This window comes from Vipera berus, assembly GCF_964194415.1.
Source record: "Vipera berus genome assembly, chromosome: 1".
Lineage (NCBI taxonomy): Eukaryota > Metazoa > Chordata > Lepidosauria > Squamata > Viperidae > Vipera > Vipera berus.
In genome coordinates this window covers 108,135,523-108,162,015 of record NC_138202.1, presented here as the reverse complement: position 1 = coordinate 108,162,015, position 26,493 = coordinate 108,135,523, and the positions used below count along the sequence as shown (strand labels likewise).

The window sequence follows — 26,493 nt, the reverse complement described above, 5'->3', positions numbered from 1 at the left end:
GCAAACTGATTGGTCTATCAGTTATCTAGATCAGTGGTCGTCCACAAGTGGACTAGTACATTGTTCATAGTGAAACACTTGATAATTGAATTCTCATTCTTGAAATAGCAGTAAATGGTAAATATAATTGCAGATTTCCTGTCAATACATTAACTATTTCACAAAATAAAAAATCAAATTCCTGGACCTCTATCATAGTAGGGCTTAGATTTTTGATATAGGTAAGTGGACCTTAAGTTTCTAAAGATAAAAATCTCTACATTAGAAACTATTTATAATTTCTGTAAAAATGAAAGTTTTTAAAATCATAAGCCATTATTTGAATATGCCTAGCTGCTTTTCAGCAAATGCAGTGAATGTCCTCATTCTTATAGCTTCTGATTCTTCTGCTTGTAGTAATTGTTTTGCCTGTAATAAGCATCCCTCCAATGCATTTTTTGCAACCACTACTTTTAGTTGATTATTAAAGTATTCTCTTTATATTATATTAAGTATTAAATTATTACCTTATGAAGAGTTCGTAACAATCAGTATCAGTATACATGTTGGTATAAAAATGTTGCACATAATCAACAACATAATTTTAATGCAGAATAGTTGATTCCCTTCACCGACAGCTATTTTAAACTAGATATGTGTGTTGCCATTACACAACCATCACATGTTAAAACCTAAGTAAGTTCTTGCAAAATAAGTGGCAGAAGATACATTTTTCACATCTGATATTTAGCATGAGCTATCTATTTAAGAAATTTGGAACCACTTATACTCAATTTCACAATATTTAACCATTAAATTTATCAGCTTGTCTACATATAGCAGATTTACAGAATGTGTTATGAGAGAGAGAGGGGTCAGCTCTATGCAAAAATGAGAGTGCTAAAGAAGGGTTTTTAAACATTTTATTCTAAAGCCCACTGGAAGCCGATTCAGCATCTACAAAATCAAAATTTCATGGTTGGAATGGCTCTCACCTATTAGCAACTGGGTCACTGCATTTTTCACTAATGCTTGCTCCTGAGTAGTAGCAATAGTATTAGCCAGTGCTTTTTTTGTATAAGAAAAAGGTGCCGGAACTCACACTTCATACAACCCGCCTTGCCTATCCTACAAGGTTCCATCCAAAAAAGGTGCCGGAACTCCGTTCTGAGCATTCTATGAGAAAAAAACCCCTGGTATTAGCATTTAGACCAGGGGTCTTCAAACATGGCCCTTTTATGACTTGTGGAACTCCCAGAATTCCTCAGCCAGGCATGCTAGCTGAGGAATTCTGGGAATTGAAATCCACAAGTCATAAAAGGGCCAAGTTTGAAGACCCCTGACTTAGACTTATATACTGCCACATAATGCTTTACAGCACTCTCTGTGCAGTTTACAGTGTCAGCATATGGACCCCATCAATCCGGTATCTCATTTTACCAACCTCGGAAAGATGGAAAGTTGAGTCAATCTTGAGCCCCATTGACTCCTGGATGTGGGTTGAGCTTAGCCTGCTATACTGCATTCTACCACTGTGCCACCAGGAGTCTTCAAAGTTAGTCTTCAAAGGCAGTCCTGTGCGCAGTGTATTGCAGTAGTCTATACTAGAGTAATGCAAGGGAGTGAATTACTCTTGCCAGGGTCTCCTGCTGCAGGAATGGTCACAACTGGAACAAGTGGCATTATATCATGGACAATATGCCTTTTAATTACAGGAGAACAGAAGAATTACCATCCCATCCATTTACTGACTGTTTCAGTAGTGATTTTATTCAGTTTGATAGGACCGACAATAATAAAAATAAATGTAAATATATAGGAGAAACTACAAAAATGAAATGGAACCAGGAAAAGCTGGAGTCGTTATCAGATGGTGCCAAGTGATTTATATGTAAGTCTCATCCCGCTTAGCTTTCTCCAAGATTAGGGAAGATGTTGACGCTTAGAACTATTCAAATGATTTAAGCTCCATTTTCTAATATCTTTAAACGAATGACATATGCCTAAAGAAAGTAATCACTTTAAGGTAAGTTCAAATTCTTAAGTCAGAATTTCACTCTCAACTTTTTAAAATTCTTCCCTGCGTGTGAAGAGTAGACGGTTTTCAAGGTCTCATTTGAAATTATTTCCAAGGAGTTGCTAAAGGCCAAAGTGGCTGTCACTTTGGGCTAAGGGTCATGGTGGCCAACAATCACAGAATAAAATTACACCACCAACATGGTGGGCATGGATTTCTGGGGGTTGGGGAGAGTTTTTTAGGGAGTTGCAGAGGGGGGTGGTAGTGGTGGTGATGGGTTTCTGATAAACTACACTCACGCCAGGGTTTAAACATCCACCTGTTTTTCTGCCAAACCACTGGTTTGCTGCCATAATTCAGTAGCTCAGTCTGGAAACAGATGGAAGACCTACAGAATACAGGAAAAGGGGCAGATACATTCAATTCAAACAGCGTGAAAGGATTAAAACAGCCAGAAATGAGAAAAGACCATTCTTTATAAGACCTGCAACAAATTGGTGTCACCAGCAGCAACCATGTGGGAACTTAAGCTGTTAGCGAGAACAGTTAATTTTTCACAGAGGTGCTGGAATGGAATTCTTATGGTTACAGTAATTCCACTTGGAAAGCAGAATCTGTCCCATGCAAGTAGCTTTTCTATATGCTCCCGAACAATACAAAAGTCCAGAATGTTTTGTTCGGAATGACCTTTTGTTGTAATAACACAGAATCTCCAAATGTCACCAATGGAAAATAAGATGCACAGTCAAATAAAGGAACCAATTTGCTACATGTTAAGCATTGATTTCTCCCCCCCAAATCTTTTTTTTCCAATAAGAACTTTACCCTGATCAGATAAAGTCACTTCCTATTTTCTATAAATGTAATTTATTTTACACATTGCTCTCACTGTATATTTAAAAGGTTGTTTGTATCCCTTTTACTTAGAAATCTTGGTATTCTTAACTGACAGAACACTGTGATCCTACAATCCTATGTGACAGCCATAAGGGACCAATGCAGAGGGTATGCCAACATCTTGAGCACCTTTGATGTTGTGAAAATTATCATCAAAAAAGATGTGGGGCTGTATCCTGGAGAGGATAGGACCTTTTGGAGCTCCAGCCATGAAGAAGGCTTCATCAGTCGGTAGTCCCCACTCCCGAAGGGTTTTGATGATCCGGGTGCCCATATCATGGCCACTGCGGGCAGTCACTAAATAGATACGGATAGGAGAATCCTCTTGACCAAACTTTTTGCGCATCTTCCCAAGATGCAAAGCAAACGCTTTCAGGGGGCCCTGGAAAAGATGGCAGGAAGCAGAAAGAATGGTACTGTATTATTTTGCAGACAGCTGGAGAGCAAAACTGAAGACCCATTTATTCTACTCAGAGATGGACAAATAAGCTCTATTGTTCTCTTATTTTATAATGAGTAATTATGATCAACATGAGGATCTTACTTTAGCCCAGGGCTATTAAAGTGCTGGCAATGGCGAAAAGGCTCCAATACATTGCGCGACGTCACATGACGTCGCGAGTTTGACATGTCTGCTTTAGCCTATTAACAATACGGGTTGGTCATGAAGGCAATTCAGTAAAGTAGTGAATCTGAATTCACCCATTAGGCAATATGGAAGAACTTTACACTGTACTTTGATATCTCAGTTCAGTAATATTTTCATAACCATTAATGCATTATGTAAGAAACATATAGAACACTGCTTTGTCGACATAAATAGATGCACTAAAACAAATTCCTCATGAGTTAGCCTTTGAAATGAATTGGTACCAGGGAAGGTAAAGCAGAGGTATTATTCAGACAGCTCACTTTGGTTTAACCAGCTGTGAATTCTTTTTTAAAGTTATGTTAAAGTTTAAAGTTACACATACTTTGTTATTCTTTGCTTAATTGAATGAAAAATACCATTTCTACAATTGTTGTAAAACACATAGTTGAAGGTAGAAGGAGTGCCCTGACATGAAGTCTAGTAGCAGTGGCAGGAAGACACTGGAAAGACCAGTGGGTGAGCAAGCTGATGGGAAGACATGGGAAAACTGGAGTGAGGTAGCCATTAAGAAGATCAGAAACAGCAGTGAGAAGGTATTAGGAAGAAGTGTTGGGGGAGGGGCAAACCAATTACTGCTTAATTTAGGTATCACCCTTGGAGAGAAGAGAGAAGATAGGAACATCTTCTAGGGAATGTAGGCAACCTTACCTCTCCCATGGGTACAGTTTCCATAATTTTTTCATATTCTACTGCTTCCTCAAGACCTTTCTCATGAAAGACACGATCAGTCTCATCAGAAAAGAGTACAGCATCACCATCAAAGACAACTCGTAATTGGGTTCTAGGAGCCTGTATCTCCTGCTGAAAGATGAGGGCTGCTGAGACTCCTGCAGGACAAACAGACTTGTTACCTTGCCTGTACAGAAGAGACATTTTGGCTCTTGCCCCTATTTAAGAAGTCACTCCTTATCATTATATGATTTCCTGAAGATGATGTGGATTATTTATTTGCACGAAGCAGAAATGGTTAAAATGTTTTATGACTGCACAGAACCCCTCAGGAGAAGCCATCAAATCATCATATGTTTCTGAGGCCAGGATTGACAACTTTTCTTGTCACCAAAGTTCTCCTTAAGAGGCACCACAGAGTAGGTGAAGAGAGACAGAAAAGCCTTCCTTGGCCTCAAAACCTATCTCCTCCCCTTTTACGAGAATTAGAATTCTCAACTGGTTGGAAATTCTGGGAGGGTTGCAGGTCAAATAGGACACCAAGTTAGAGAAGAATGTGTTAGATCAGGGGTAGGCAACCTTGGCTCTTTTATGATTCGTAGACTTCAACTCAGGAATTCTGGGAGTTGAAGTCCACGAGTCATAAAAGAGCCAAGGTTGCCTACCCCTGTGCTAGATCAATGTGCTTTACAACGTGCTTGTAATGGTCCTACTGAAATACCTGAACAGAAAATGCCTATTCCTTTTTCATGAGAAATAGACTTACTTCCCCGATAACAGCCAACTTCAGAAAAACCTGCACTGCTAAACAGTGACACCAACTGGGACTGAGTGCATCTAACACTACTTGCTACCCTCAGTGTTTAAGCTACAAAATAACCTGATATAAGTCATTGACAGAATGTCAACACTGAAAAGCTAACACAGAGGAGATATTGTTCCTTGTTGGCATGATCTTGGAGGAGCATGGAGGATTTTCACAGGAAGGCCCTTTCAGAATTTGTGATAGGCTATAACGGAGGAGGCATATTCAACTCAGGACATAATCAGGGAGATGGCAACAAAATATAATGCAAAATACAAAAGAACAAACCTCTCTGAAGTGCGTTGCATACATCTTTTGGGTCAGCTGAGAGAAAAAGTTTCACATTGTGGGTTTTCAAATATTGGGTAGAATCCTCATCACTGACAAAGCAAAACTTGGAGATTTCCAAACCTTAAAATCCAGGCACAAATAAGGATGGTAAAGGAGGAATACAAATAGAGGTTGAAGCAGCAAAGAGATATATCACAATCCCATTTGTGCAATCCAACTATTAAAAACTATGAAGTGGTTAGCTGGCTCCTCCAGAGTTTTTTTCTTCTTAAAGGAGATTAAAATGGTGCAAGAACACATTTGAAACTATAGGGAAAGAAGAGAAGGGCTCCATAGCTGTGCAAAACTGATTAAAAAATGGAGTTGGCAGAGGAATAACTAATTCTCAAGCTCAATGTTTTCCCTCATATGAGGATATTAAAGTTACACAAGTTATATTTATTAAACCAGATTTATATACCACAGCAGCTCAAGGCATATACATAGCACCCCCCCCCCTCCTATTTTCTCAACAACCGTTCTGTGAGACTAAAAGCAAATAACTGGCTCAAAGTTTGGGTGACCAACTCAAACAGGCAACCTACCATAATGTTTCACGCTGTTGATTATTCGCACACCACTCTCTGGACTGTTATTGGAGAGAACAATGACATCAAAGAGGCCCTTTTCTTCAGGGTCTCTTTCGAGAAGTTTCTTGTTCACAAACTGCAGTGCCTGAAAGGAGCAGGCCGAGATGCATTGTTATGTGTCTATGGAGATTCTCAGTCATCCAGGTCATGGTTGCCCCAAAGGTGGTTTTTCAAAAGGTAGCTGGACTTTCTTTGTTGTTGTTTTTTCCATTTTGCTTCTCATTCAAGAAGCTTCTTCAATTCATGAAGAAGTTCTTTCACTTCTCATCCAAGAAGCTTCTTCAATTCATGAACAAGTTTCTTGGATGAGAAGTGAAACGTCTTCAAGGGAAAAAAAAACAAAGGAAGTCCAGTTGCCTTTTGAAAAAGCACCTTTGGGACATGCATTACTATACTGTAGGTTTCTCTGAATGCAAGACTTTAATGGCCATATATGGCCACTCTGCAAAAAATAATGTTTTAAATGTAGTAGCAATTGTTTGAAAGTTCATACATTCAATACAGTGTGTCCACATTAATGATCTGGAGTGAATTCTGGAGATGGAAAAACCCTGAACAGCAATAGATGATTCTTTGTAGAACGTGGTCAAAAATGTCAAGATTGCAGCCACAACTGTGAGATCAAAGTTCCCCATCTATTCTTATGTGTTACATGTACAACCTATATAAAAATGAGCAAGTCAACATTTTGACTTATTTTTTTATCATACCTTGTGAACAGCTTTTATTTATATACAAGACTATTATAAAATGCCCATAAGCCTTCTAACTTCATCATAAAAAGAATACCTGGGTACCTAATAATTGAAGTTCTTATTTCTTAGAAAAATGGAGTATACATTAGAATTACAATTAATGGGCAAAAGAGGGAAAAACTGAACACTAATCAAAAACTTGATTATCTCCATACATATGGATATAAAAGTTGCGATCAAGCCAGAATCACTGCTGGTGAAAAACTCCCAATTACAATGTCCCTTCTGCATTTACTCTATGTTTTAATTTAGTACATGAGTATTGGATGAGGACTGGCTTTAAAACTTAAAATGTGGACTTCATACAAATGTCTTGCTAAGAGAAATCCCCTCCCCCACTTTTTTTTTACCTGAATTAAAGGAAAAGCTGTTCCCTGCTCCAAGGGGCTGTTCTCATTTGCTTGCTGATGTTTCACATATTCCTCTTTGCCCTTTGTCAAGAAAATTTCATGCTCTCTCTCCAAATTGAAAATGGTCCTGGTCGTCACAGCAATAACCAATGCTTCCTTTGGATCTTTCTGGAGATGTTCAAGAACATTGTCTTAGCTAATATTGAAGGGATGGAAAGGAAGAGAAAGGGGCTTGTACTTCTTCCTCTTTTATGTCTTTCTCATCATCACATTACACCATCTGTGCTTCTGATCCAGCACTGTACTCAGAAAGCTATTTATATATATAAAAAAACTCTGCAAAACCTATATTTACAGCATAATTATTATGTAGTGTGCAGAAGTGACTCCAGCCTAGAAGCCTGGACCTGACCTTGCACGCTGCCAGAAAAAGGAATGGCAAGGAAATCAGTCATCAAGGAAGGTACTGTAATTAATCAGTGGTCATCAGCTCACACATGATTCCCATAATAATATTCAGGATGGTCTTAGATCCAAGTAATGAGAGTACACCGTCTCTATCAGCCACCATAAATCTTCCTTTTCATTGTAAGACTTGGTCCATTCACGCTTTTTTAGACTGGATGCCAGCTCATCGTGTGAAATGTCTTTAGGATACACTCGTTTGACCAGAGGAAAGGACAAAATAAAAAAAATGCAAAAAGGAAAAATTGGAAGGAGCTGGATCTCCACCCCTTAATTAAATGCATGAATAAATGACCAGTGGTGGTCAACTTGATGCTTCCAAGAGATCCAGAAAGAGACATAAAAGCTTTAGAACAGACCTGGGAATTTTACAGCCTCCAGGCCACATCTGGCCCTTTGGTTGTTCCCGTGTGGCTTGCGTGGATTGCTTTTATTTTGAAAATGCATTTTTTTAAAAAAAAATATGTATTTGCGTGTATGCATGCCTATGCACCTTCACAGCCCTACTGCTCCTTTGGTCCTCCAAACAGTCTGAATTTCTCATGTGGCCCCTTAGGAAAATTCATTGTCTCATGTGTCCCTTGGGAAAATTAATTAACTGTGCTTTAGAGGGTAACAGTTTCACACATATAATTTTGCCCATATTACTGAACATTTTCCCTTTCAGGTCAAAGGCACATTGTTCAAAACTACTTTAATGTAGTTTTAATGTAACTACTTTAAAAGGATACAGATCCATTCTAAAATATTTCTGAAATTAAGCTTTAAATTTTATATAAAATCAATATATCGACATGGCCAGAACACAAAAACTACCAAGGAATACATCTTCCAGCTCACAATCAATTTGTAACAGTTGGTGAATTTACAATAGCAATTAACAGATTCCAGGGAGAAATCATAAAATAATTTTAAAAATGAGATTAAATTGTCAACTTTAAAAATGACGTCATTAAAAGCTACACAGAGAACAAGTTACAACATATATGTAACTTACCTGGAGCCTTACTTGGAGTTATATAATGGTGACTGAATTACAAGGGAAAACCTCTCTACAAAGGGATACATCAATTATATTCATTCCAGTTTAGACTGAAAGCAGAGTATTAACAAGAGCTAAGAGATTTTGCAATATCAGGGTTACATATACTTGCTTAGGTGAAAGCTTTCTGTAGCTGTCCCTTCTCAAAGCAAAAATAGCCCTTAGCATTCTTTCTCTGTAAATCAATATCCATTAGCAATTCTCTTTTAAAACCCAAAGGTTACAAAGCTAAAATAGATAGATCCACAGTTGTGTAGTTTGCCTCTAAGGTCTCCTTCCAAATTGAGTATATTATCTAGAAGAATCGGGAGATTAGCCTTCATAGCAGAATGTCAGTTTAAGCCAATAAGTGCTCTTTCTTAACCAGACTCGCCTTTCTGCTAAAATAGATTCTATTTCCAAGCAAAGGGCAGCACTGGGAACTTTTTGAGTGACACCAGAGATAGCCTTCAAAAACCTAAGCTGCCTCCAATAAGGAGAAACATTTCTCCTTTGAGACTAGTGAGGGGCATGATTGTGGATTCTCAGATTTGTCTAGTGTACCAGTTGGACATGTTCTTGGTTCAAGGAAACCTTCAGATGGACACTTGTGCCCTAAGTCATCTCATGAATGAACTACAGTACTGCAATGTTCTCTACATGAGGCTGATGTTGAAGACTATTCAAAAATTATCCAGAATACCAATACAGAAATCAGTTATGTGTATGCTAATTGCTGGTTAAAATTCAAGATGCTGGTTATTACTAATAAAGCCCTTAATGGTATGGGATCTAATTGTTTGATAGATTACCTATTTCCAATACTTTTGCTCATCTGGTTTAAGTTTAACCAGTGTGATGTGTTCCAAGTCCCTTTAATTATACAATGCCATTTATGAGGACTTATGAACTTAACATGAAGGGGTTAGTTTATAGTTCTTGTGAATCCAGTAGCTACGGAAAATTTCCAAAAGGAAATTTTGTTGAAGATTTGTGCAAAGCATTTCTTAGAAGGTGCTTCCTGTAACCATGTAATCTTAGTTCTAAAGGCAGAATAAGTGGGTACATGGGCCCTGCTTTGCATTTTCTTCCAGTATCCAAAGTGCCAAACCCAGTTGCAAAGTGCACTGACAAGTCATGTTGCTTCAGTGAAGTGAATTGTGATTGCTCAAGCCTAGAATAATTGAGTTCATTCTACAAACCACATTTTATTAAACATAAGTTAGCATCTTATGTGACCGTTGTCAAATAAATCCCTCTACTTTTAAAGGGTACTGCTATCAAGGCAAGAAACAAGGAGCTTGGGACCAAATAATACTGTTTTGGAGACCCAGGCTTGCTGCTGGTTCAATATTAGGAAAAAAGAAAGAGCTTCCTTCATGATTTGCAGAAGCAGAACAGCAAAACCTAACCCCATGCAAGAAGCAGACAGCTGCAGAAGCCTTTCAAATTGTGCATGTAAGGCATTGTTGTAATTAATACTTCACCTGATAAATACTGGTATTTATGACGGTGCTATCAGGGTCGGCCATCTTCTATTCTCACCTTGAAAGGGAAAAAGAAAATAGTTGATCCAACAAATTCATTTAATGGCAAGAAAGCCGACATCAGACTTAATGAAATCCTTTATTGCCAAAAGACGAAAAAACCCCACTCTTTCACAACTCTGTGTTGCAATATGCTATAAGACAGAGTGAAGCAAAGATCTTCCTGAAGTAAAAAAAAGAAAAAAAGAAAAGAAATGACAACCCAAGATGGTGTTCCTCCCATGAGTGGAAGTGGGATTCAAATATGTGAACAACCGGTTTTCTGTGTGGATGCTGCTTCCGAAGTCGATTCTGGGCCTGGGCAACAAAAAATTAGCTACCACTTCTACTGAAATGGTGCAAACTGGCTGACTCCCACCACTGGTCAAACCCTCTTGTCAATACTGGCAGTGGGAGAGCATCTTCCATTGTTCTTGAAGGCAACAGATAGCATAGCGGATCCAGGGTTGAGGAGAAGGCCCACTTCTACTTGGGGGACTGCTGTACACAAGCATTGGCTGTCTGAAGCTCATTTTGCCTTACAGCAGGGCCTGCTTTCACTCAGCATAAATCTCTCATATAATTGGACAAAATGTTGTTCTATGGAGCCAGGATCAAACTGTGAATGATGAAATATAATTCAAAGCGAACTGAGAAATAACACCTTAGCCATGCAACTTGCTAAAAAAAACCCACAGAGAGGGAATGCCAAATGAGTGAATATGCATTCAGCTAACATTCTGTTATGACACTTAACTCGGTCTGGAGTAAGAAGATGTCACCTTTGCATTGATTTGCTGATGTTTATGCTATTCAGAATGGAAATACATATTTTACATAAAAATAGGTGCATCTATCGTAATCAGATCCCTCCCAAATGGCTTTGACATTTGGGGACTTAAAAAAAAAGAGTTACATTTCTTAATAACCAAACCTAAAGCCAATTCTTTCTTTGCTGGGATATATCACATTGATAGAACTTTTCATCCAGTAAAGCATTATTATTATGTTTTTCAATTGGAAGCTGTGAAGGGACCAGACTGGCTCCAAGCAGACTTGGATTTTAGTTTGCACTTGACTAAGGATCTTACCAAATAATTTTGAAGCAATATTTCCTTCTGCTAACTTCCCTGGAGAGTTGCTATAGGATGAAATGAGGGGGAACCCCCCCCCCACCCCCGTATGCCTACTATCCTCTCATAAGACAGGCAGGATATAAACACAAGACATACATTTTAAACGACCAAATCTACTAAAAAATCAACAACATCTTCACAGACATCCGATTCACGATAGAATCTAAGAACAACAATGAACTGCCATTCCTGGAGCTCCTTGTAACCAGAACCACCAATGGCCAACTTCTAACATCTGTATACAGAAAGACAACACACAGAGACCAAATCCTCAACTTCCATTGCAACCACCCCAAATGCCATAAACAAAGCTGTGTCAGAACACTTTTCAGAAGAGCAGAATCCCATTGCAACCCCACAGAAGCCAGAACAGCAGAACTGAGATACTTATGCAGAATCTTTAAAAGAAACGGATATCTACAAGGCTTCATCCAGAGATCCCTACACACAAATAACACAAACGCCCAAAACAACACAACTACAATAAGAACAACAATGACCAAATGAATCACAATTCCTTACATACAGAGCATTTCAGAGATGACAGCAGGACTACTGTGCCAAGACAACCTCATAGCAGCCCACAAAACAACCTCAACTCTTAGAAGGACCCTATCAAATCCTGAAGAGCCAACAGAAACAAATCAAAGATCAGGTGTCATATACCAAGTCCAGTGCAACAAATGTGAAAAGAACTATGTAGGCCAAACAGGAAAAAAGCTACTGCACGAGCACTCCCTGGCTATCAAAAGACATGACCCATTGTCCCTCATGTCCGTCCACAAGGACTCAGGACACAAGTTCAATCTAACTGGGACCATAATAATAACCCAAGCAAAGTCAGGGAGAGAAAGAGAATTCATTGAGGCCTGGATCTCCACCAACCCAATCAGTGAACAGACACATTGACATTGACCCTGCCTACCAACCACTGAGAGCGGGAAAGCTACTTCAACTGAAATACCAGAAGCAACATGCCAAACAAACTGAACACAATTCAAACCACACTGAACGGAGACGAAACGTTTGCAACCTAATTACCAAGCCCGGAAATCAATAGCCAACAGCCCATACTTTTTAAAATAATGAAAAGTACAGATATCTGTGGGTTTTTCTTTTTAACGTTAATTTTTAGGAAGAGGGGAGAAAAATAGATTGATAACTCTCTGTGAGCCAGTTTGTAATATAAAATGTCTATAGTGTATGTGCCATGCCACTCTGTAACAATTCCAACATTGCAGCAAATGGAGGCTTGCCTGCCTTGAAAGATTGCATAAGTATATAAAAGAACTGTGTCTGGATTGTTTTTAACTTTTGTATTTTTGTTTTTAATCACCCTGTAAACCACCCTGAGTCCTTCGGGAAAGGGCAGTATATAAATGTAATAAAAATAAATAAATAAAATAAATAAATTAGACCAAAGTCTATCCAAGTCCAATGTAGTCCAATTCAGCATCTTCCCAACTCCCTTCCAACATTATCCCTTTAGACGGTTTCAGGAGCTTATTTTAAAAATTGCTTTTATATTACCAAGAATCAGCACCTATCTTAGCCCTGCTCCCCTGCGTTGACTTTCCTTGCTGTGCAAAATTTTATGGTCAGCCTTCCTCACTGCCCATTGCCTTGCTGTGCCAATCATAGCAATTCAAAGGCCTTTTTCTTGTGAACCGAAGTTCCTTTATTGACGTTCCTTTATTCCTGTGCTGGGTGAAATATAACTTCTCTGGGTAGATAAAGTGGATTAGAATTAACACCACAGATTTTAAAGTGGTAGAAGAAGGGGCCTATGTAAAAACTTAACAAAGAGACTAGAAAACAGTCATTCATCTATAGAAATCTTCCAGGAATACCATCGTAAGTACTTACACACATGTAAATGCCACATACAACATTGCTATAAGAGTAATGAATTAACTAATCATTTTTATCACTAACAGAGCTGGAATCAATCTGGAATCAGGCTTATAGCAAACTGCCATTTCAGTTCTGCAATGTGTTGCATTTAAGGATGGTTTGAAAGCTCTCAGGAAGTATTATTTCACAATAGTCTTTAGTTTATTAACTAAATGTTTAATAGTGAAGGAGTTTGACTGGATTCAGCAAGACTTTTATATTTCAGTTTCTAGTTAGTAAATAATTTGTGGTCAGTTCAGTTTCATCCATGAAAGTTGGAATACCTGTTTGCAATTATGAATTTATAATAAATAGGTAGGGAAAAGGTATAAATTACAGGAACCACTCAAGAGGCAAGGATACAAGTCAACCTCACCCTGTCACGTTAACTAGAAATGAATAAATAAATGAAGGCAAATATGTGTGTCCCAGGATAATGTTGAAAGATCCAGTCTGGGTCGATCACTGGGACCAGAGTGAAATGAAACGAACAAATCCGAGATAACTATTTGGTCCGTCTTCTTCCCTGTACTACATACAGAAAAATGATAAATCTGCCTTCATCATCTCCGATGACTGCAATACTGTAGCCACTGAATCTCACTTTTTCCCCTGGTGTCTGGCAGAGAGAAAAGGGCACACATAAGCGGAGAAACAACAGAATGAAAGGAAACCGCATTAGGCAAATACTTCCTTATAAGGACTCAGAGACAACTGAGGACGCGATAGAAAGGATCGTGATTGTTTGCAAAAAGTTGGGTGTTTACGATTTTTCTAATGACAAAACACGCATGCAATTCAATGTGCAAATATTTAATAGTCAAATATCCCCAAACTCACCACCTTTCATTCATAAAGACAGCTCGTTTCAAAACCAGCGGCATTCGAGGCATCAAGTTTACAACTAGCGCATGCCGCTTCTTTATGTACTTTTCTTCTCTCCCTACAATGATATAAAAGTTCCCCTGAATGCTGGGAGCTGTAGTCGGTACTTCTAGAAAGTCACATGTCTATTTACGAAGAAAACGACCAGAATTGACTCTCTTTCCCAGAGTGCCTTGCGCCGACTAAAAAAAAAATAGCAGGGCGTGGGTAGGACGCGGTTTTACATGTTGATGGATAAATTCTCCCAGTGATGACAGTCTGAAGTTTCTCCACAAGGCGTAGGATACAAATAGCGGGAGATTCAGAGTTAAATTTCAAGGTTGCCATAGGCTAGCCTTTCAATTTAGGATAGACTGTGCAGTCATCTTTCATAACCGTGTCAAAGGCATTTTTATTTTCACTGGCAGAGATAGATTATAATTTTCTTCTAGCCCTCTAATTTCATGAGCAATAAAATGTCACTGTTAAAATACAGCCCATCCGAGACATGTGAAAATATAGCTTGGAAACGCCTCACTGTAAAAATATTAAGGGGGATAAATAAATATATATATATATATATATTTATATATATATATAAAAATAGCCTAAAAACTTGGCTGTTTGATTTAGCCAGCCTGGACTGAGGGGTTTTAATGGTTTTAAATTTTAAATTTTAAACTGTTTTGGGGCTATTAATCTAATTTTATTTTAATTTGTACATTGCACTGTTTTAATTTGCCCTGTAAACCGCCCTGAGTCCTTCGGGAAAAGGGCGGTATATAAATCGAAACAAATAAATAAATATTTATTTATTTATCCTTGCTTTTATTTAAACATTTCTGTTTTAGAATTCAGTAACCATCTGCTTCCACGTATTTGCAAGGGATTTCAAGGGATGGAATACATTTTTGCAGAAACAATATTGAAGTGGTTCTTGTTCCCTTTTTACCTACCACTAGCGTTAAAATTTCATGTCCAAAATGTTTTTGCCTACTAGGGGCATAATCCATTGGTGCAATATGCTTGTGATTAAGGCAGGGCTGTATAAATTCACAGAGGCAAAAAGGACGAGACAGCTAAAAGAAGTGGACACAGTTCACTGGTCTCCAAAACTTCCTGGCAGGCAAAATTATTTTGGCAGGCAAAAAGGGAACCTTCCAATTTTCTTTAACGGAATAGCTTTACAGAAAAGCACCTCTGAGCATAAAGAGAATGCCTTTCTCTTTGGAATCGGAACAGCTTCATAATCTTAAACAGGAAATACAGTAATGGGAACGCTTTTCTGATAGACGGATGACAAATCTTGGTTGCTTGGTGATGGCATTTAGTTTGTTTACTAAAGGTTGTACTTAACTCTCACCATGTTTATATTTTTAATTGGTTAGATCTATCTCCATCTTTGTCCTCCAGGAGCTCAAAGTCTTCATTTTATTCCCTTTGCATATCTGTGTGGTAGGTTGATTGGAGAGAGATTGACTGGAACAAAGTTAGTCAGTGAGTTACTATGGTTTATAGGAGAATTTTATTTCTTGTAATTTTTTTGAATTCTACTACCATCCAATCACACCTCCAGCTGAGTTGAAAGGGAATGGAGTAATTATTCACCTTGCAGTTCTAAACTCACTTACAGAAGAGTAAGCCTCACTGCACACACCAGGAAGTGCTTTTGAATAAATATATATACGTTTCTGAATGTTAGAATGGAGAATTAGATATGGGATCAGTGTTTTTTCAGTGACTTTGTAGCATGATAGGAATCAGCAGTGAGGGGAAAAAATGTAGCTCTAACATGTTACTAAAATTAAGGAAGATAAGACAACCTGTATATAGGTAGTCCTTGAATTACAACAGTTCATTTAGTGACCGTTTGAAGTTACAACAACACTGAAAAAAGTGACTTATGACCATTTTTCACACTTACAACCATTACAGCATCCCCGTGGTCAAGTGATCAAAATTCCGGTACTTGCCTACTGACTCATATTTATGATAGTTGCAGTGTCCCAGGGTCATGCACCTTTTGCAACCTTCTGACAAGCGGAGTCAATGGGGAAGCCAGATTCACTTAACAGCCATGTTACTAATTTAATAAGTGCAATGATTCACTTAAGAGGTGGCAAGAGAAGTCGTAAAATGGAGCAAAACTCACTTAACAAATGTCTCACTTAGCAACAAATTTTGGGCTCAATTGTAATAAATCGAGGACTCTCTGTACACATAAATATATCTAGACACAGAGGCATATTAATTACTATTACTATTTAATTAATATACTAATTACTAATACTGTGGGTGTTTTATTTGTAGCCTAGTCATTACTATGGATGTTTAAACTGCTTGCAAAGTCGCGTGGTTGCACAGAGAGACGGACACTTGAGCTGGGTAGTACTTCTTTTATTCGGATCAGGAATGAATCTGGGGCAAAGGGGTTTACCTGGTGTTTCTTATACCTGCCCAGGTGAATGATGGCCAATAGAATTGAACCTGGGCTTCCCGCCAGTGCATGTGGCCAATAGGTTTAAACCCTGGCTTCCCGCCAGAGCTGACCATGCCGGGGGCTGTCAAACTTGCTCCGTCCGGCTTTTCCCGCCTCAGCGGTTATCGCCTGGAGCTGACCAGCCCCCTGCTGCGCTGGCATTTCCTGTGTATGCTAGCAGCATACACTACACCCCTTCCCCCATAGTGAGGATTTTCCTCTGTCATACCATCTCCAACTATATACACATATTTACAAAACATAGTTACAATGGATACACTTGTTGATCTGTTGCCCCTTTATGAACATACATAGTCAGCGAGGTAGCTTGGCGCTTTGTGTGGCCTACTTGACCTTCTTGGTACATGTTCTTCCGGAGGTATGGTGGCGTGGCTATTCATTCCTTCCTGAAGCTCCTGTTGAGGAAGGTTGCTGTGTGTCTCTGTGTGTGATTTGCTGATTCCTGGTGACTGCCTGGTTTCTCTATCAGACTCCTGCCTGTACAGGGGTTGCCATTGCTCCCCCCCAACCATCCTCCTTGGTGAATGTGTTTGTATTGGCTTTTGTGTTGGATCTTCCTCCTCACCCCCCAGTGTGTCCTCTGCCCCCCTTTCAGGAGTCCTTTTCCTCAGTTGATCCAGATGCCTTTTCCACAGGAGTCCCCCCTCCACCCTTACTCTGTAGGAAAGGGGCCCTGTTTGCTCTATAATTTTCCCTGGCACCCATGGATAACCCGTACTGTAGTTCCTGGCCCAAATGAGGTCCCCTGAGGTAAAATGTGTCTTGATGTTGGGGTTCCCCGTGTCTGCGGCTACTCTGTCTGGATGGAGCCTGTCTAAGGTTGTAATGACGCGTCTCCCCCATCTGAGTTCCGCTGGGCTTTTGCCTGTGGCAGTGCAAGGTGTTGCGTGTTGGTGAAGGAGGAATGTGGCTAGTCTTTGCTTCCAATCTCCCTGTACTATGCGCTTGAGTGCATCTTTTGTTGTTCTCACGAATCGTTCTGCCAATCCGTTACTGGCAGGGTGGAAGGGGGCCGAGGTGACGTGTCTAATCCCCAAGGTCCTCAGGAACACCTGGAAATCCGAGGAAGTAAATTGCGTTCCATTATCTGACACGATTACATCAGGCAACCCATGTGTAGCGAATATCCCCCTCAATGCTTGGATGGTCCCTGCTGATGTCATGCTGCTTACAGGTACCACCTCAAGCCATTTTGAATGACTATCCACAACTACCAGAAATGTGTGACCTTGGAATGGGCCAGCGTAGTCTATGTGCACCCTGGACCAGGGTGAGTGTGTTTCCTCCCACTTATGGACTGGTGCATGTGGTTGTTCTGGCCGTGTCCTCTGGCATGTGTAACACCCCGCTACCTGTGCTTCTATCTCCTTGTCCAACCCTGGCCACCACAGGTAACTCCTTGCTAGAGCCTTCATTCTTACTATCCCTGGGTGTCCTTCATGTAGTGATTGGAGAGCTCTTTCCCTGAGCCTTGTGGGAATTATGACTCTGTTTCCCCACAAAAGGCATCCTTTGTGTGTGGACAGTTCAAACCTTCTTGAGAAGTAAGCAGTGAACTCTTGCCCTGGTGATTTGTCTTGCCACCCACTACTCACCCACGAATGAACCCTGCTCAGAACCTTGTCTTTTGGTGTCTCTGTGGCTATGTCCTTCGCGTTGAGGGGGCATTCTGGCAGTTCTTGGATTGCCAGGATTTGGGCAGCCGGTGCTGGGTCCGGCTCCCTGTCCATTAGGGGCAGTCTGCTGAGACCATCAGCATGCCCCATCTCCTTCCCTGGTCTGTGTATCAATTTACAAGAATATGCAGAGAGAAATATTGACCATCTTAGCATTCTAGGTGACAAAATCTGTGGTGTTTGTCTCTCTGTTGTGAATAGTCCTAATAAAGGTTTATGGTCTGTGAAGATTATGAAATCTCTGCCATACAGGTAATCATGAAATTTCTTTACTCCAGCAACCACTGCCAGTGCCTCCTTGTCTATCTGGGCGTAGTTCCGCTCTGCAGCTGACAGGGTTCTGGAGTAGTAGGCGATGGGAGCCTGAGTTCCATCCTCCTTGAGATGGCTGAGCACTGCTCCAATCCCATAAGGGGATGCATCGCATGCAAGACAGATTGGCTGATCTTCCCTGAAATGGGTGACAGTGGCATCGCTTGCTAACATGTTTTTTAGTGTTTGGAATGCTTTTGCATGTTTGTCAGTCCATTCCCAAGGCGCTTGCTTGTCAAGTAGCCTATGTAGGGGTTCTGCAATTGAGGCTTTGTGAGGCAGGAATGTGTGGTAGAAATTGAGGAGCCCCAAGAACGCCTGCAATTCAGGCTTGTTTTTGGGAGCAGGGGCTTCTTTGATTGCCCTCACCTTTGATGCAGATGGGTGGATGCCTTGAGCATCTATCCTGAACCCCAGGAATTCTGTCTCTGGGACCCCAATCCTGCACTTCTCCCTTTTGAGTTTGAGACCTGCCCCCCTGAACCTCTCAAGGACCATCCTTAAACGGGTCGCCAGCATGTCCGGGGAGCTGGCTGCGATCAGGACGTCATCAAAATAAGGGCAAACCCCTGGTATTCCCTTAAGCGTCCTTTCCATCACCTCCTGAAAGATTCCCGGTGCTACGCTAACCCCAAACTGCAACCGGTCTACCCGGAACGCTCCCTTGTGAGTGATGATCGTTTGTGCTCTAGCAGCCCCTGGGTCTACCGGCAATTGCTGATAAGCTTGGGCGAGGTCCAATTTAGCGAACACCGACCCGCCTTGTAGGGACGCTAAGATGCTGCTGACTGCAGGGACCGGATAGGAATGGGCACTTAAAGCTCGGTTTATAGTCCCTTTATAATCAGCGCAGATACAAATTTCCCCATTTGCTTTAATTGGCATTACGATGGGAGTTTCCCAATCTGCTCCATCAACTGGTGTTAACACCCCCTGGTCTACCAGCTTATCCAATTCCCGCTCTATCTTTTGCTTTAACGCGAATGGAACACGCCTCACCTTCATCCTTATGGGTTGCACCTGGGGATCTAGTCTAAATGAGATTGGGGGGACCCATGTACTTTCCCAACTGTCCATCAAACACGTCTGCGAATTCCTCGCAGACTGCTTCTAGGGACAAATGGCTCTGTGTCTGATTAATCCCTGTGATTTTGATGCCCAAGGCGTTAAACCACCCTAACCCCACAAGGCTAGTCCGCTGGCCCTCGACGACCAACACACTTAATTTACCCTTGAATCCCTTGTGCTGCACCCACAACAACGGCTCCCCCCGGATTTTGATCGGTGAATTTTGAAAGTCAGAGAGGGTCAGTCTGGATGTCCTCAAGGGAACCCGTTGGCCGCTCCGCTTGCAAATGTCTAAAAACGTTCTGGCGGAGATGATGGATACGGCTGACCCTGAGTCCAGCTCCATCAAACAGGGGACCCCTTGCAGCCTCACCCTGAGTTTTATTTTTCGGGCTAGCGCCGCAGGAGCCCCTGTTTTGAAAACGCCCGGCCGTCCCGACGTGTGACTCACAGTCAGACCCAGCGACCGCTTCCCAGTACCTGTGGCATACTGGAACTCAACTTCCACCTCATGTAGGCTGTCCCGCTGCTTGCTTCTGCAGACCGCCGCGATGTGCCCCGTTTTTCCACACGACCGACACTTCGCTGACTTTAAACGGCAGGTAGACCGGGGATGCTGTCCTCCGCAGCTTGCACAGCGGGTAGACCGGGAGCCACTCGCGCCGCAGCCAGAGCACTGGGTAGACCGGGGCTGTCCGTAACCGCTGTTCTGGGTAGACCGGGAGTTGCAGCCGTAATGCTGGGTAGACCGAGGGCGATTCGCGCTGTGACTGTGAGGCTGGGTAGACCGGGGTCCGCTCGCTCCGCATCTGCACTCCTGGTCTCTCTCGTCTGCCGTGGTTGGTCTCGGTTCTTTTCTGTTGTCTCGGTCGGGGTTGAAGGATCGCTGAGGTCGGTTGATGGCATCCACCTCCAGCTCTGCCCCGTCTGCGTCAGTGCCTCTTCTCACCTGGTGGATGGATCCACCTTCCCTCGTCTCGGGCTCCTCGGCTGCATCCCAGGCTAGGAGTTCATCTTGGACATCCCTCAGGGTCAGTTTCTGCTTAGCAAAAAGTTTCTGGCGCAGCTTCCTGTCCCTCACCCCACAAACGAGCCGATCCCGCAGCCTAATTTCTAGATTTTCGAAATTGCAGAGGCGAGCTGCCAGCCTCAGAGCTGCCATATACTGTTTGGCAGACTCACCTGGTCGCTGATCCCGTTTTTCAAAACAATACCGCCAGGCGATCTCGGACGTCTCGGGCTTGAAATGTTCAGACAGCTTCGCCAGCAATTCGTTGTAGCCGACGGAGTGGATGTCATCGGGTGCGCAGAGACCGACCGCCAGCTGGTAGGTTTCTGTGCCGCAGCTGCAGAGCAGTACTGCCGCTCTCTGCCGGTCCTCCTTCACCCCGTTCGCCCTCAGGTAGCATTCTATCTGCCCCACGAAGGCTTCCCACTCCTCGGGGCGGCCGCTATTGAAAAGGGGATACTGACCCAGTTGTGTCATCTTGTCGTCTCGGTTGTCCTGCGTCTGGATCCGGGGCTGCCGATTGGATTCTGTCCGCGGCTAGCGTTGTCCGATGCAGGATCCCACCTTCGTCCCCAGTGCAAAGTCGCGTGGTCGCACAGAGAGACGGACACTTGAGCTGGGTAGTACTTCTTTTATTCGGATCAGGAATGAATCTGGGGCAAAGGGGTTTACCTGGTGTTTCTTATACCTGTCCAGGTGAATGATGGCCAATAGAATTGAACCTGGGCTTCCCGCCAGTGCATGTGGCCAATAGGTTTAAACCCTGGCTTCCCGCCAGAGCTGACCATGCCGGGGGCTGTCAAAATTGCTCCGTCCGGCTTTTCCCGCCTCAGCGGTTATCGCCTGGAGCTGACCAGCCCCCTGCTGCGCTGGCATTTCCTGTGTATGCTAGCAGCATACACTACACTGCTATTTGCAGGTTGTTTTTAATTATGGATTGTTGTAAGCTGTCGTGATTCGGTATGAGTAGGTAGCATGTAAATCTAACAAACAAAGAGCTCTTTCTGTTAATGTCTTGTGGCCTTTGGGAAACTAGATCCCAGACAACATTCACAAGTTCAAGAGACACACCAAGAGATTTGCAAGGAACAAAATTACAGTGTCCCCAATAATGAGACATTTCAGTACAAGGGCTTAGGATATATCATACCTGCCATAGGAACAATTTCTCAGAGGGAAAAAAATATCTTGAGTCCCATGAATCCAATGCATATGACGATACATAATAAATGGCTGTCTTGTGCATTATAAATTGTCTGGTAAGGCTGGTGATTAATGAATGCTTAATTAGTTTTTTTTGAAAGGATGTTCCAGGAGTATAGATCACGGATATGTTTCTGCGGCTCTGAGGTTTGGCTTAATCCGTTGTTGCTGCCTTTAGGCAAAAAAAAAAGAAAAGAAAGAGAAAAGCCAAAGCAAGTCTGGAGACCTTTAAACTGAAATAACATTACACACTGTCTTCACTTCAAACAGAAACAGGGCAAACCTGCTCTGGAAGACATGACACACCTTTAAGTTTCAGGCAAGGTTTTAATAGATTTGGCGTTCAGCTGGAAATGCCTCTGGAGCCTTTGGTATTTATTACTTCTCCATCACAGAGTGGAATGAACAAGAAAAACAGGTCCAATATGCAAGAAGGACACAGGAGGTTACTGTATTTTCTTATCTTTTTGCTGCCATATATTGGTTAGCTAGCATTTTGCAGCCTACTTGTAGACCTATTGTCTATCCTGAAACATTAGAAGACCAACAACTTCTAATTTACTTCCCTTGTTCAAGATGGGACATGACTGTTGAAATGGACCTTCCCCCCCAGATATATTTAGGAATGTTAGATGAACCTAAAGAATGGTTGACCCCAGTTCTATGTTAGTATTTGCTTTAAGACCATATGGTTTATCATCTGAGAACAGATGTGATACAGACACCATATTTCATCCATGTGGCTCATGTTTGACCATGTATCTATAACACTTCACCACAACAGTAAAAGTTAACAGGAAACCACTGCAGTTCTCAAAGTTGCTGTACTAAGGCAGACATTTATTTTAAATGAGAAGTTGTACTTACGTGTATCTCCTACTCAATTTATTTCTTGTTTATTTGCTATTCATCCAACAACTATTTGTGGAGTTACTTGCCTGCCATACACCATTGTTAAAGGAAATAAATTGCACCTGGCTTTTCTGAAAACACCTTTTTTCTGTTATATTTTGACTTTTGCACATCAAGAGCTAAAGGACATTCTTTATGCAAAGACTGTTATGCTTAGGAGTTAACAATTAAATTTGGAGGGGGGTTGCTGCTCATATTCTGTTGAACAGTGTACATGAAAAAAGAATATTGGAGTGATTTACACACCAAGTCTGGAGAATAAAGAAGCTTTGCTTATTGAGTTGAGCTGAAGATATGATATAGTTGAGTATGTACATGATTTTTGTCAAGGTTCAGTGCATGTGACATCAAATGATGCCTTGCATACTTCATCCTAAATAAAGTAGAATACCATAGAAAGAGTTTTTACATAACATGGCGTTGTCTCTTGAGGACAAGATGGACAGATACCATTTAGAAAACTAGGCTGATTAAACTAATATTAATTTATGCACTGTCCAAATTAAAGAAGCATTTCAAGAGGAGAATTCCCCAGGAACTTGTTTATTGACACTCAGGGGGAAAAACAGCTATAAAGAATTTTTGGTGGATAATAGAATTTGCAACCACATGTTGTGATAATGGTTAGTGGTTTACCTTCCCTTCGAAGGGCACTGGTGAAACTATGCTGGCTGGCTGTAATCTACCTGCCGGAGCAGAAGCTATTATCAGTTTCTGCAGAAGAGCAGCAAAAGATGATATTTCCTTTGTGTGTTCTGAGATGCAGGACTCTGAAATGAACTTCTCAAAGGACTTCTCAAAGTTACTAGGCCTGACTCTGCCTGTCCTTCTCTAGGTTGGCTTGTCTCTTTCTTGCCTCACACCAGAAACAGCTCCCCAAAAAAAGAGGGAGGAAGACCCTGCTTTGGTAATGCAACAAGCGTAGGTGTTGTAAAGTGGGATTACTAAAACTATCTAGTTGCTGCTGGTAACCAGATCTCATTATTTTGATGGCTTCGTTGGCTTCTTCCAACTCTATGGTTATTTATTTATTATTTATTAATGGGACTTATATCCCGCCCTATCTCCCGAAGGACTCAGGGCGGCTAACAACAATAACATATAATAAGTACAGAAATTAAGATAAAATTAAAATTAAAGTCATCTGTGCAATAAATTAAAATTAAAAATTAAAAATAAATTAAAAATTGTAAACATAATTAAAATGCCTGTCAGTCCAGGTCAGCCAGGTGGAAAAGGAGTGTTTTGAGGCCGCAGCGAAAGGACTGGAGATCTTGGGCCATCTGAAGCTCAGGGGGGAGCTGATTCCATAGGACTGGCGCTCCCACAGAGAAGGCCCTTCCCCTGGGGTTCGCCAGCCGACATTGTCTAAAAACAGAAAACAGTCTGAATGCAAATGGTAAAAATAAGCATGATAGATAGAGATACTGTAGATAGACATAGATAGAAACAGATAGAATCATAGAATCATAGGATTTGGAAGTCTTCTAGTCCAACCTATGGCCCAAGTAAGGAAACCTAATACCATCCTGGATAAATGATTGTCCAATCTTTTCCTTGAAGATCTTCAGTGATGGAGCACCCATAACCCTAGGAGGCAAGCTGTTCCATTCTATTTGCTCTCAAAGTAAGGAAATTTCAGTTTAGAAATCTAGATTATAGATTAAATCTAGATTATAGAGATAGATACCGGTAGAGTCAGGCATAAATTAAAATGAAACCTAGCATCAGATTGTATAAACTGTTTTATAAACAGAGGCATAGAATCATGCAAAGTATTAGTACCGCTTTATGAAACCCTAGTAAGACCACTCCTGGAATACTGCAACTAGTTTTGGTCACTATACTACAAAAAAGATGTTAAGACTTTGGAAAAAGTTAAGAGAAGAGCAAATAAGATGATGAAAGGCCTGGAGACTGAAACATATGAAGAACGGCTGCGGGACTTGGGTTTGGCTAGTCTAAAGAAAAGATGGAACAGGGGCGACGTGATAGCAGTATTCCAATATTTGAGGGGCTGCCACAAAGAAGAGGGGGATAAAACTATTTTCCAAAGGGCAGGACAAGGAACAATGGTTGGAAACTGACCAAAGAGAGAAGCAACCTGGAATTAAGGAGAAACTTCCTAACAGTGAGGACAATTAACCAGTGGAACAACTTGCCTCCAGAAATCGTGGGCGCTCCATCACTGGAGATTTTTAAGAAGAGTCTGGACAGTCACTTCTCTGAGATGGTCTAGGTTCTCTTGCTTGAGTGGGGGGGGGGGCTGGACTAGAAGACTCCTGCTTGAGCAGGGGCTGGACTAGAAGGTTTTGTTCTGTTCTGTTCTGTTCTAAACTGTGGCTGCTTATGGCGGAAAGTCTAAAGAATGATCATACATTTTAAGATTTTTCTTAAAGCATGGCAAAGTAGAAGCCAACCAGAGTGATTGGAGGAGGGAATTCAGGGTTGGCAGTGCCACTCAGCCACCAAAAGGCCACACAGCAAGTTGATTTCAAGTGAGCGTCTTTCCTGGCCACAAATGTGGTTTTGAGGTGGTAAAATTCTGCAGGAGCAGGCTGCTGCTATTGCTTTAAAGTGCAACTGGGGACAGGCCTATAAAAACGTACAGTAGAGTCATTCAGCATGATATACTTCAGTCCTAGAGACATTCTTTCCTATCCTGCTGGGCAAATGTTGGCATTTTCCTAATTTAATTACATGTTAAGAATACACTGAAAAAGCACTCCGAAATCTCATATTTACTTAGTTTATAATTAGGGAGACAGATGTATAACTAAATACTATCTGGCAGAGGTTTTGCCTGTACAGATGGTACTTTCCTATGGAAACAGAGCGATGGATGAAAGCAGATTTTTTTTGGGGGGGTTGTATACATTTTATTGAAAGTTTTAAATGGAACATAAAAACTAACACAAACTAATACAGGATAAAGAAAACAAAAGAAGGAAAACAAGAGAGAGAGAAAAAGGAAAGTTCAGAAAAAAAGATAAAAAGTAGTAATTTCTTTTGTGGCAAAAGGCTAATTGCAAAGTTATCTCTGACTCTATGATTACAAAAAAATCTCACTTTTTTTCTGGTATTTTTTTCCCTAATCATCCAAACCACAAGTCATACATGCATTTTTTTCTATTTCATTCAAAAAGTCTATAAGAGGCTTCCAGTCAGATAATTGTCTTTTCTCTAATCAAGGAAGTCAATTTAACCATCTCTGCAAGTTCCACTATCTTCACTAACTGTTCCTCTCGTTTGGATAATGTTGAAGAATGAAGGAAGATATCCAGTGACTACTATTTGTTAGCCTTCTCCTAAAGCTGTCGGTTTTTAACAACAACAACAACAAACAACAACAACAACAACAACAATAGTAATAATAATGATGATGATGATAATAATAATAATAATAATAATAATAATAATAATAATAATAATAATAATAATTTGTAATGCACTTTTTTTCTTTTCTCTCTGTCTTCCTTTCTTTGTTTTCTTTATCCTGTATTAGTCTGTGTTAGTTTTCTCTCTCTCTCTCTCTCTCTCTCTCTCTCTCTCTCTCTCTCTCTCTCTCTCTCTCTCTCTCTCTCTCTCTCTCTCTCTCTCTCTCTCTCTCTCTCTCCCCCCCCCTCCATACCAGACAGGCAATCTGGAATTAAATATATAAAACATTCTAAGCAATGATATCTGAATAGGACTAAATATAAGAATAGAATGCAGTACTTACCAACAACCATTTAAATTATTGAAAACAACTTCTGTGTGAAACAAAGATGAAACAATATAATTAAAAGAAAAAGAGGGAAAAGGAAGAAAGGGCAGGGGGAAAAAGAAAAAAAATCGCAGAGCAGAGACGAATAAACAGAATGC

At 41.0% G+C, this 26,493-nt stretch overlaps 1 protein-coding gene across 5 annotated transcripts; it reads right to left on the bottom strand.

The window, feature by feature from the left end:
- Positions 1-26,479, bottom strand: LOC308659511 (cytosolic 5'-nucleotidase 1A-like). 5 transcript variants are annotated; one of them, XM_081313166.1, is made up of 8 exons: positions 13,926-14,020; positions 10,018-10,075; positions 7,045-7,212; positions 5,895-6,024; positions 5,308-5,430; positions 4,194-4,372; positions 3,086-3,275; positions 1-2,384 (listed from the first exon to the last, which is right to left on the bottom strand). In XM_081313166.1, the coding sequence occupies exons 2-8, from the start codon at positions 10,060-10,062 to the stop codon at positions 2,353-2,355; spliced, it is 867 nt and encodes a 288-aa protein (XP_081169292.1). In that variant the 5' UTR covers positions 10,063-10,075; positions 13,926-14,020; the 3' UTR covers positions 1-2,352. The 5 variants fall into 5 exon arrangements, with proteins under 5 accessions (XP_081169292.1, XP_081169290.1, XP_081169291.1 ...); XM_081313164.1 differs by lacking the exon at positions 13,926-14,020 and adding an exon at positions 26,351-26,479 and having other exon boundaries at positions 1-3,275; XM_081313165.1 differs by lacking the exon at positions 13,926-14,020 and adding an exon at positions 15,313-15,331 and having other exon boundaries at positions 1-3,275.
- Positions 26,480-26,493: the final 14 nt, after the last annotated feature.